This window comes from Zootoca vivipara, chromosome 16, assembly GCF_963506605.1.
Source record: "Zootoca vivipara chromosome 16, rZooViv1.1, whole genome shotgun sequence".
Classification (NCBI taxonomy): domain Eukaryota; kingdom Metazoa; phylum Chordata; class Lepidosauria; order Squamata; family Lacertidae; genus Zootoca; species Zootoca vivipara.
In genome coordinates this window covers 11,242,211-11,254,263 of record NC_083291.1, presented here as the reverse complement: position 1 = coordinate 11,254,263, position 12,053 = coordinate 11,242,211, and the positions used below count along the sequence as shown (strand labels likewise).

The 12,053-nt window shown below is 41.2% G+C and overlaps 1 protein-coding gene across 8 annotated transcripts in view; it reads left to right on the top strand.

Moving 5' to 3' along the window:
- Window positions 1-12,053, top strand: part of NFIB (nuclear factor I B) — a 213,367-nt gene that overhangs the window by 157,161 nt on the left and 44,153 nt on the right. For all 8 annotated transcript variants that reach the window (XM_035140574.2, XM_035140575.2, XM_035140573.2 and 5 more), the window contains exon 8: window positions 2,933-3,111. In XM_035140574.2, the coding sequence (XP_034996465.2) occupies window positions 2,933-3,111 (179 nt within the window). The remainder of the gene's footprint in view (window positions 1-2,932; window positions 3,112-12,053) is intronic.

Here is a 12,053-nt window from a genome sequence, read left to right as displayed (position 1 = left end):
TGTGGAACAGCCATATGACCCACAGAAGAAGAAAAACTACCAAGGAAACAAAACTGCTCAAGGAAACGCCAAACAAGATCCTTCAAAATGTCTTGCAGCACTTCACATTTGTATCTTTTTTAAAAAATTGAAAGCACCCTGAAATGGCTTCCAAGCTTTCCCCTGTCTGCTACGAAACAAGCATACAGTCATACCTCGGTTTAAGTATGCCTTAGTTTGAATACAGTATTTTCAGTTTAAGTACTCCGCGGACCTGTGTGGAACGGATTAATCCACTTTCCATTACTTTAAATGGGAAAGTTCGCTTCAGGTTAAGTTCGCTTCAGGTTAAGTACAGACTTCCTGAACCAACTGTGTTTGTAAACCGAGGTACCACTGAAATTGATATTATAAAACTGACTTCATGTTGATAGTACTCTGCCACATAACCTGAGTACTTACAGGCTGTTAGGCTATACACAGACCAATGTATTTTAATACTTTGTTGGAAGCCGCCCAGAGTGGCTGGGGAAACCCAGCCAGATGGGCGGGGTTTAAATAATAAATTATTATATTATTATTACACAGCAAGGTGTCCCCTCCCACCCATGTTTAAAGCCTCTTATTTATGCTGCTGTTCACACTACAAAGGGAGCAGGGTGCCAAATGCACTGACGCTGGCACCTGCGCATGCGTTGTCATCGGCGCATGTGCCACAGCTTCCTGGAATGCACACACCTCAGCCTAACTGCAGCTTCTGTTTACCAATTGGATGGAAGCTAGTTTGAGGCACAGAGCATTGACCAGGAGTATTTTCCAGGAAATACATCTGGATTGTGGCCAACAGCATGTGCGCTTGACTTCAAAGACCAGCGGTGGGAGGTGTGCTGGAGCCAGTGTAAGCAGCAATGTGTACACAGCATTAGTATCAACTTTATCTTTAGCTGAAATGCTGAAGACAGATTGTTGCACTTAGGAAAGCGTCGTCATAAAGTTTTAAAGCAAAGCACTTAATATCTCATGAGCTGCTGGAGTTTTGATGCAGTGATGTGCTTTGGAAATCTATAGATACTGTGGAGCACTTTCTCCCTTTTGGTGTATCATTCCACAAAGGTCTTCTAGTCCAACCCCCTTGCAATGCAGGAATCTTTTTGCCCAACATGGGGCTCGAACCCGTGATCCTGAGATGCAGAGTCTCATGCTTGAGCAGCTGAGTTATCCTTCACACATCATCCCCTTATATAAATAGAATGTGATTATTGTGTACATGTGGTGACATACATGTAGTCCCATGGACTGCAAGAAGATCAAACCTACCCATTCTGAAGGAAATCAGCCCTGAGTGCTCATTGGAAGGACAGATCCTGAAGCTGAGGCTCCAATATTTTGGCCACCTCATGAGAAGAGAAGACTCCCTGGAAAAGACCCTGATGCTGGGAAAGATTGAGGGCACAAGGAGAAGGGGACGACAGAGGACGAGATGGTTGGACAGTGTTCTTGAAACTGCGGGAGGCAGTGGAAGACAGGAGTGCCTGACATGCTCTGGTCAATGGGGTCACAAAGAGTCGGACACGACTAAAGAAGAAGAAGAAGAAGAAGAAGAAGAAGAAGAAGAAGAAGAAGAAGAAGAAGAAGAAGAAGAAGTGACACAATTTCCATGCCCAGTGCAACAACTCTGTAGTAACCAAATATTATGTATTACAGTGGTTTTAGACATTACATACACTCTTCATGGAGAAATTTGTAGGGTGCAGGAGAATTCAAGGGAAAAATTATGTATAATATACGATAACTATTTTTGTTCAGTACTGATATCGGCATTGGGAAGGCATTTTCCTCAGCCCAAAGTTGAATATTCATTAGTATTTTCACAATGGGCAGCTAATTATTCATAGTGTTATTGCTTAGTAATCCTTCCCCTACCCCCAACATACCGTATTGGCCTGAATAGAAGCCACACTTTTTTTATATTTGCAACCTTATGCCACCGGCAAATTGGAGCGGCTCCCCCCCCCCTCAGGAAGCAGCCCGGGAGCGTAGAGCAACAGCCCAAAGGCCTCCCACCACTCGAAGCCTCCCCTACATCAGATGAGAGAAGGGGGGAGGGGGAAGACCGCTGACAAAGCAGCACAGCTCCCCCCAGAAAGCAGACTGGAAGCGTAGGGTAATGGCGCCCATCCTATCCGAGGTTCCCATACCTCCCCAAGCCGCTGAATTTTACGGGTGCGGCTTATATTCGGGCCAATTTGGTACATTAGCAGGGGTGTAGCACAAAGCATTGTGGAATCATTTGCTGGCTCTTACGACTCTTTGTTTCCTCCCACATAGAAAATTACTTTGGGTCATACTTGATAACTAAAATACGTTTTCCTTAGGGCGATGATTTCTATTTTTAAAGAAGGGTCTGAATAAAGTATGTGAAATGTGATGATTTGGCCTTTTATGCCTTTAGAAAACAGCAATGGTATATTTAATTAACAAAAACTATAGAACACTTGATTTTAAGAAAACAAAATGTTACAAGTCAAGTGTTTTTGAGCAACATGAGAACAAGCCTTTTCTGCAGTGGCTCCGCATTTGTGGACTGCTTGACGCCTTCATTACAGTGCATAGCTTTAGGCACCAAAAACATTCCTCTTCTCCCAGACCTTTGGCTAATTAAGCGGTCTCCAGTCTTTTAAACTATGTGTGAGCAGTTGTTTGTTACAGTGATATATATTTTTGTGTTTTTATATTGTTAACCACACCGCGATCCTCAAATGAAAGGTGGTATGATGATGATGATGATGTTGTTGATGATGGTGGTGTTGCAGATGAAAAATGTGAAGAAGGCAAGGAAATGAATCGTTATTATTATTTGTCTTGATACGGGTTTCTCTTGCCATGTCATTGATGCAGAGTTTTACCACAACGAAAGGTTCTTAACAAATTCTGTTTTTCTTATCTCTTCTAGTCATCTCAACTAGAACTCCTCCTCCACCTTCACCTTTGCCATTCCCACCACAAGCTATTCTCCCTCCTGCTCCATCTAGCTACTTCTCTCACCCAACAATCCGGTATCCTCCTCACCTGAATCCTCAGGATACTCTGAAGAATTACTCTTATGACCCGTCCAGTCCACAAACCAGCCAGGTACTGTAGCGCGCGCACACACACACAAAAATAAATAAATCTGTGAGTAATCTTAGGAGGAGTGTGTTCTATGAAAGTTCTTTTTTAGATTTGATTGTTGCACCTGTGGTCTACAAGCTGAGTCTTGCAGCATAATTAGTTCAGCGTCCTTCTAAAATTAACTATGGATGGATAAAAGTGGAATGATCACTTGTAGTCCTATTCCAACCACTCTTGCTTTTGTGGATCACAAATTATATTTGAAGGACAAATAGGGGGTAGTCCTATATTTATTTTCCCCCACCCCCAACCCAGGAGTTCTGAACTCAGAATTATGCCATGGTTTGAGTCTTGTGAAATGATAACTGTGGGGAAACGACAAGGGAATCATCTGTGTACGTCGTCCGTAGTTGACAGTGTGAGCTTGGGTTGTATACAAGGTTTTCTTGATTCAAGCCTGTGGCTGGTAGAGAGCGTTCTTACTTTGTGTTTAAGTTGCAACCGTTTATGGCAGTAACTGTGGGTAAAACATAGGGATGAAATGCTTGCTTCAGGGAGAAGCAAGGAATGTGCTAATGTAAACCCCACTAGAGAGAGCAGTTAATCCTATTTATAGACTAGCCAGTGTTAGATAAAATCCTCTTGAGTTGCATGCAGCTTTGTAGTGATTTGCATGCACTCGGCAAATCTTTGAATTAGTGGTAGTGGTGGGGAAGTTAAGTTAATAAGCATTCCACAAAAACTGAAGGCTACATTTCTAGTTGTTGTGTTTTATATATATATATATATATATATATATATATATATATATATATATATATGGTTGCAAATAAATGTGCAGCAGTTCACATGTGTTTCCAAAGCAGTAGTGAAGTCATTTGTAACAGACTTTTGTGCAACAACATCAGAACGTGTCACATGCAATCTAGTCGGACTGAAATATCTGCAGTGTGTTTTATTACAAAGTTCAGTTTCTGGTTTCACTGTCTTTTCCTCAGTGCTCCTGTCAAGTCTCATAGTTCACATTGGGTGTATTTTAGGTGAATTGCAAGCAGATCTACTCCATAACAGATAGTAAAGCACGTGAAAATGTATTTTTAATTTCCTCTTTCCTTTATAGCTTGAAATTGTTTTCATTCTGTTTTTAGCACTTCAGTCTGTATGCCACTTTGCGGTTCCAAAAGAGGTGTACAAGAAAAGTTAGAGTAATACAATTACAATAATATAACAAGAACATACCGTGTTTCCCCTTTTTTAAGACACCGTCTTATAACTTTTTTCCCTCAAAAAAACACACAGTGGCTTATTTTCAGGGGGTGTCTTTTTTTAAAAAAAGTGCTGGTACAACTGGGACCCACTGGCTCAGGACGCTCAGTGCTCTCTTTTGCGCGCTGCTGGGCGCGTTGTTGGCGCTGCCAGTTCCGAGCGCCTGCAGGGTGGGGTGGGGGTGGCAGTGCTTTAAACCCCCAACCCTTTAGAAAGCAATGGAAGTTATGGACCATAACAATCCTTAAGAGGCGCAGGTCTTAAAAAACCCCTGGTATCACCCTTGAAGCACAGCCTTCCAAAGTCAGGGGGGAAGAGGTCTGTTTAGACAAAGGAAAGGATCGGGGGTGATTCTGCGCCCTGGGACCCACAGAACTACTTTAAAAATCCCAACCTGGGGGGGGGGGTCAAATAGTGAAGCCCCATAGCCCTGTAGCAACAGAAGGCACATTCTGAAGCACCCGAGCTGTTCGGTTCCATAAAAAATCCAGGAATTGTAAAATTAACAACAATAATGGGGGGCACTCTATCCAAAGAGTTAAGAAGGAATGGGAAAGTGTTGAGTTATATATGGAAAAATATGGAAAGGAAAGTTAGTTAAAGATAAAAAATAAATAATTATCGCAAGGGAAAAAATAACATCATAAAGGGTAATAATATTAAATATAAAATAGACAACACAACAGAAAAAGCAAGTATATGACTAAATGAGATCGCACAGGAGTGAGGGAAGTGGGGAGAGATGGAGGGGGGTAAGGAATGGAAGGAGGCAATGGTTGGAGGAGGGTATAGGGGGATGAATTAAAGGAAAATTAAGACTGAGAGGCGCATGGTTTTTGTTTTTTAAAGATGCAAAGGCTTGCAATCAGCCAAAGTATAGAGCCCAACTTCCAGGAGACTGCGATCTACTTGCGGATTTATAAACTGGAGGTGATCTACCCCCGTTTTATTGGTGTTCAGGTCAGAGTTGTTTTTAGAGAGAGGAAATATCCCATTTTTGAGGTTAAAGTAAAAGTTCCTGACCTTTTTTTTATAATGAGGAAATGCTGCTAAAACTCCGTTCTTCATTCCACGAAGGGGAGAGGGGGCGGGGCCGGGTGCTCAAAGACAAAAGAAATGGAAAAGGAGATAGCGATCAACTGCAGCCTCCTGCAGCCGCCGGGAGAGGCAGGGGCTGCAGCCGAGTGCTGCTTCGCAAACAAACGGGGGAAAGTGCTTAGAACCCAGAGAATCCAGCTGAAAAACACGAAGCAGCAACAGCAATTGCACACACACCATCCCAAGCCAGCACAGTAACCAAGTCTCAAAAGCAAGAAAGGACTCAGCAAACACTGCTGCGGCCGGCGTTGCTGCTGCTGACTCGGGGAGCTCAGTGCTCTCTTCCGCACAGCGCCTATCACTATGGCTTATTTTCGGGGTACGGTTTATATTTCTCAAATGCTTAGAAATGCTGCTATGGCTTATTTTATGACTACGCCTTAAAAAGGGGGAAACACGGTAGATACAGCGTTTAATTCAAGGCAGCATAAAATACGTACCGGCCGGGGAGAACCAGCAGCTTGAAAGCCTGGCAGAATAAAAATATTATGGCTGCTCTCCTAAAGATTACTGGAGTTGGAAGTGTTTCCGCAAGAAGAGAGCTTTGCAAACTGCAGCTAACACTCAGAACACACTGGTGAATTCTTCTAGAAGTATTCTAAAATACTATCCTTGAATTTCAGTTCTAGCAGGCAGATTCACTATTCCTTGTGCTTTTCAGCCTTCAGGAATTACTAACGCTGCCTTGCCAGAATTGAGTTTTAGTTTATTCATTCGCATGCTATCCATTCTTGAATTCAGACTGGTGCTGAAGGATTTAACCATTACACCTGGGTTGTCTGAAAAAGAAGCAGAAATGAGCATGAACCACATATTGATGATACCTTATCCCATAAGTTTAATGTAGACATTATTCAGCTTACAGATAAGATGGAACTCTGTGCGACAGAGCTGCCAAAGTTCAACAACAATACCTCAGCATCACTTTGGGCAATATACCTAGGATATAATAGCAGAAATGCCTATTTACTGTTTTGATTGTAAATCTGTTATTTGCAGATGTGAAAAGACAGAGCATGTGATTTGTATGCTATAGCAATAGGATTTGAGAAAGAAAGAAACTTTTCTATATTCAATGAAAACTTGCTTCCTTTGGACAGTTCCAAAAGCCATTGTAGCTATTGGATTTCAATGATGGAACATTTTCATCCCACAGTAAATGTACGCTCTTACATGCAAATAAAAAGTATTAATAGCCTGATCCTAAATATACTTGGAATTACCATAAGTCTCTCAAATTCCTATGGAATTTACTTTCAAGTGTGTGGATTGTGTTACAGCCCAAACAATGCAGAGAGTTGTTTTCCTTAGAGTGTTAATCCTAATTCTAAATGCTGCATGTCACATTTTAGTTAGAAATTGATGTCAGTGTCTGGATTAAATCTCCAGCAGTCTCATATACGCCCACCTATTTTTTTCGCTTAGACTGAAACGGAATTGGGACACATAGAAACTGATTTTATTTTGTGTAAAGTTTCCATGAATAATAAAATCTAATTAAGGCATCCATTAGAAATCCTTAATGTTAATTCAGTGTGGAAAATCTAAGAGTTCTATTGTTGTTGTTTTCCAAACTGATGTCTCAATTAGACATTATTAAGCATAAATATGCAAATTAAAAATGGGTCTTTCAGTGTTGTACATTTTTCAACTATTTAGTGATTGCTTTACTTAAATTTCTGTTTTGTAGATAATCTTTTAAACCTATCACATATTAGTAAATTGATAATACTTAAGATTTTCAAGAAAACTTTCAACTTTATAATTGATTTCATACCCTTTTGATGTTCTGTTGACAGCAGCGGATCCCTCTTTAATACTGGGAAACATATATAATTAAGGGGATAACTCTCAAGCACCATTGTGTCTCGAGAGGAAGCATCTCAAATTAAAATAATGATTTACTAATAACTTAAAACACAATTTGCTTTGGAGAGCGGCAGCTTTCTTCCTGTATAAATATCAAGATCCCCTGCTTTCAAGTTTTTTTTAAAAAAAAAGTTTCATTATAAAGACACATTAGAATAAGATGGCAAGGGCAAAAATAACGGTTGTGAATGTCAATCAAACTGGCCCATTGCTACTTTATTGGAATGTTAGTATCTTTTCCCTATTGCATAACTACTTAGTTCTTGCTTGTTGGTTTCATGTAATCTTGACCTCCCCCCAATATATGCAAGAGTTTCACATTTATTTGTTACTCGGGTCTTCAAATACAGTTCATTGTCCACCTAGCTGCTAGATTCTAGTACATCCCTTGCAGGAGCAGAGTTGCAAGTGCTCTGTGCAGTGCAGTTGTGAAAGTGACGTGACGTTGCTAGTAATGCACGAAACGTTATCCAAAGCAAATGTTTCACTGTAGTGTTTAATAGCTATCCTATTTTAATCACTGTACCAGTTAAAAGTGCTCCCCTGCTGACAGCAGTAGAACAAGCCGATCGGGCGCCTGGGGTGGCGCCAGTGCCCTGCACCCAGAGGTGGGGCCAGCCAGGACGGGATGCTCTGCAGGGCCTCCGAGGAGTCTGCCTGCCTCCTCCCACTCAGCCGCCCTACAGCCGAGGGAGAGGTGGCAGACGGACCATGTGGGGCAGCATGGAGCCTGCAGGCACCCAAGCCACCACGTCACTCCCAGGAGAGATGCGTGGCTCGTGTGTGCTGCAGGCCCCGCAGTGAGTGCCGCCCGGCACTTTGTCGCCCCCCTCAGTGGTGACACCCGGGGCGGACTGCCCCCTTCCTCCACCCCTGCCTGCTGGTATAAGGAGTCTATAGGCCTTTGCAAAATATAGTAGTAAATTGGCCTAGCTGTTACCCAAGCAATTCCCCACCATTGTTGAACCATTTGCTTTATATCAGGCATCCCCAAACTGCGGCCCTCCAGATGTTTTGGCCTACAACTCCCATGATCCCTAGCTAACAGGACCAGTGGTCAGGGATGATGGGAATTGTAGTCCAAAGCATCTGGAGGGCCGAAGTTTGGGGATGCCTGCTTTAGATGTTAGAAGCATTGCTGTTCTCACCTGGATCTCACAGTTTAAAATATTACATCTGTTCAACCGCAGCAAATTCCATATACACTTACTAACTCATTACAACACTGGTTACCATGCTGTTGTCTTTGATTTGGGATTTGGGGCAGCGTCAGAAAGTGCCTTTGTGGCTCCCAAGGTGGGCATGTGCATGCCAGGTGTGCCAGCCCAGTCCGTGCTGCAATGCCAGCCCAATCCACTTTGGAAGGCTGGTATCGAAGGGTGCATAGCTGTTGCATCCTCCTCATGCCACTCTGCCAGCTCCCCCCCTCCCACTACGCCCCAGATTTGGGTAACGGTTGCTTGAAAACTACAGCCCAGTGGTTGGATGTGCCCACTAACTAGTTGGGTAAGCATAAAAGGAAAAAAAAATCTATTTGAATACCATTGTCCTCTTGAAAACATGAGCCAAATTCATTGGCAAGCGTTGGGCTGGATATTAACATTTTATCCATTGACGGAAGGAGTGTCTGTTCATGAAAAAGAAATTCCGTGAGCAGAAGCTCTTTCTGGTCCTGCAATTGAGTGTTTGGATCCAACGAGATGGTTTTTACACAGAGGAAAGGGATACTTACTCTAGTGAATCTCAGACTGTTGATGAAGTCTACACTGTTACCTTTGATATTTTGATAAGTTTGGAGGCTGGATGAATAGAGATTGGTATTTTAAACATTGGGAAGGACAGACTTCAGCTTTGTGAGATTTGTTTCGTGTTTAACTTATTCCCTGAGATTCACCCACAAAAGATATGTACTTAGAATATTTAATTTTTTAATGGTGCTTCTGAGCAGCTGCTGATCTTAGAAGATCAGAGTTGAGCTGCGCAAACAGTACTTTCACACATAAATCCATTACTGGTTACTCCCAATTTTTCTTAATTTCAGCATTCTAATTTACATTAAGGGAGTCACTTGTCATTGCAGTAGTTAAACTGGGCGGCAGAAATTGTTGCTGATCTACCAGTAGATCCCAATCTGCTTTCTGCCCACCCTTATATTAAACAGCTTTGTTTTTTTAATTATATTTCTGAGTGCCTTGGAGTTATATTCTGCAAGATTGGCATCAGCATGTAAAGTCCTTCGGCACACAATGATGCTAGGAGAATTCTTTTTTCTTTGTTCAAAAAGAAAAGAAAAACCACATAGGACGTTTCAGTAACCAAAGGGAATTGTTCTATGCAATAGTATGCTTTCAGCCAGACATCTACTCTTTGTTACATGTAACATACAGTTTTTTCTTTAAATAAATTTGGTTACCATAGCTTATAAAAACTGCATCTGTACAAATGTGATTTCAAATTCAGTTATACTTTCCCCACTTCTCAAAGCATATTCATTCACTTGGTTTTCAGGGATGTATTGTGATAATAGTACTATTTTTTAGGTAGCAAAGAACTGATAACCTAGCAGTATTGACTTAAAATTGAACTTTCCCTCCCCAACGTTTTTTTAGATTATCTAATTTAGATTAAGACAACCATTCAAGGTTGCCCACTGGAATTTTGAAACTAGTTGCTTTACCACTGCACTGATTATACAGTGGTACCTTGGTTCTCTAACTTAATCTGTTCCGGGAGTCTGTTCGACTCCTGAAACCATTTGAAAACCAAGGCACGGCTTCCGAAAAACGTCCAGCTTCCGAAAAACGTTCACAAACTGGAACACTTGGGAGCCAAGCCGTTCGAGTACCAAGGTACCATTGCAGTGAGACAATCACAGTATTCATTTGGATATTTTAAGTGAAATCAGTTTGTTGTTCTGTATAGGACAATGACAATAAAGATTATATCTATCATCTATATCTATCTATCTATCTATCTATCTATCTATCTATCTATCTATCTATCTATCTAATCTATCATCTAAGGATACAGAGCTAGAGGGGATTTCCACAAGGGAAACTCTCTGCTGTTTTCTCAGTGTAAGTTAGGGTTGCCAGACTCAATAGTGGACAGGACTTCTGTGCCTTTAATTGCCCTGCTCTCTTTTGAGTCTGGAAACCTTAAAGAGAAACCAGCAGACCCTTTATTTAATTTCCAAGCAAAGGGTCTGCTGGTTTCTCTTTAAGGTTTCCAGACTCAAAAGAGAGCAGGGCAATTAAAGGCACAGAAGTCCTGTCCTCTATCGAGTCTGGCAACCCTAAAAATAGTATGTATTAGTGTTTCACGATCATTAGCTCAGTAATCCTGTATAAGGCAGGCCAGTATTATTCTTGTATTAAAGATGAGGGACTGAGGCCAAGAGAATGGCAGAGAGAGTAGTACTAGGAGCTGGTAGCAACTTCCTTACGTAAGAGGTGCTTTTTGAATTCAGTGAAATTATTTTACTACATGTTATTATGTTGTGAGTTTTAAGACAGCAGCTTTCTGTCGATTCCCATGTAGCATAGGGGAAGACCCCAAGTTAACTTTATATGAATTTTTAAGGTTACAATCATGATATAAGAATCAAAGCTTGTTAACAGATTTAAAGAGCTGTGTGTTAAATATTTTGAATGTCTTGAAGCACTGGAATTCTTAGATATTGTAAGCAGTAATTACTGTTTTTAAGCAGTATAGAAGTTTCAGATCTTATATGTTTGAAAGCAGCAGCTGTTGTGAATTGGGTGGCCAAATACGGCCTTTCCCAAATCAGTAGTAGGCTATAAAAGTGGTTCAGTTCAGCCATTTAGAGGGTTAATTTTCTTGGTGTGCCTGGTAAGGGCCAAGGTCCATATGAACCATTCAATTTCTGTTCACTATAATCATTTGGGAACAGTAAAAGGCGATACATTGTTTCAGATAGTGTGGGCCTCCAGCTGTGTCTATTTAATTAATTTGAGCTTGCTTTTTGGTAACAGAATGCTTAAGGAAGCAGTTGATTCTGTCACCATTAACCCATGTGTTCCTTAAAACATTTTTTGCTTTTTTGTTTGTTTGTTTTAAAAAATACGTTTTGCAAAGGAAATCCTAGTGGATGTTTTGGAATTACAAAATGTTCTGTGAATACACAGAACAATTAGCAATGCTGCAATTAGAAGAAGACTTCTATCACAGTTATCAAACTTTTCCAGAGCACAGGTACCATAAATGTATATGTATAATGTGTAAATGTATATACACAGTTGTGAAGGTAGAGAAAATGAGGTACTCATAGCCATTCTAACTAACGGCACAAGCAACCCCCCCCCCATTTAAAACTATAACCGCCTTGAATGATTGCTCATTAAAACCATTTTGGGATTCAGGAAGAGTAGCCTCAGATATTGTTTGGAGACGTTTTGCTAAGGTCCTTCCAAGAATTTTGCTGGCTGCAACTAATAAAGAGATACCTCGATTGTTTCCACAATCCATTCTATCACCTTTAAGAGAGAGAGAGAGAGAAAGAGAGAGAGAGAGAGAGAGAGAGAGAGAGAGAGAGAGAGAGAGAGAGAGAGAGAGAGAGAGAATTTTGGTGTCCCTAAAGTCTGCTGGGCTCTCCTTTCTCTCCCAGATTTTTTTGATTAGCTTGTGAAGTTGTTGTGTAAGTTTGAAGACTTCAACAGGTATCCCATCAGGTCCGCTGGCTTTGTTGTTTTTCATTTGGTTAATAGCTG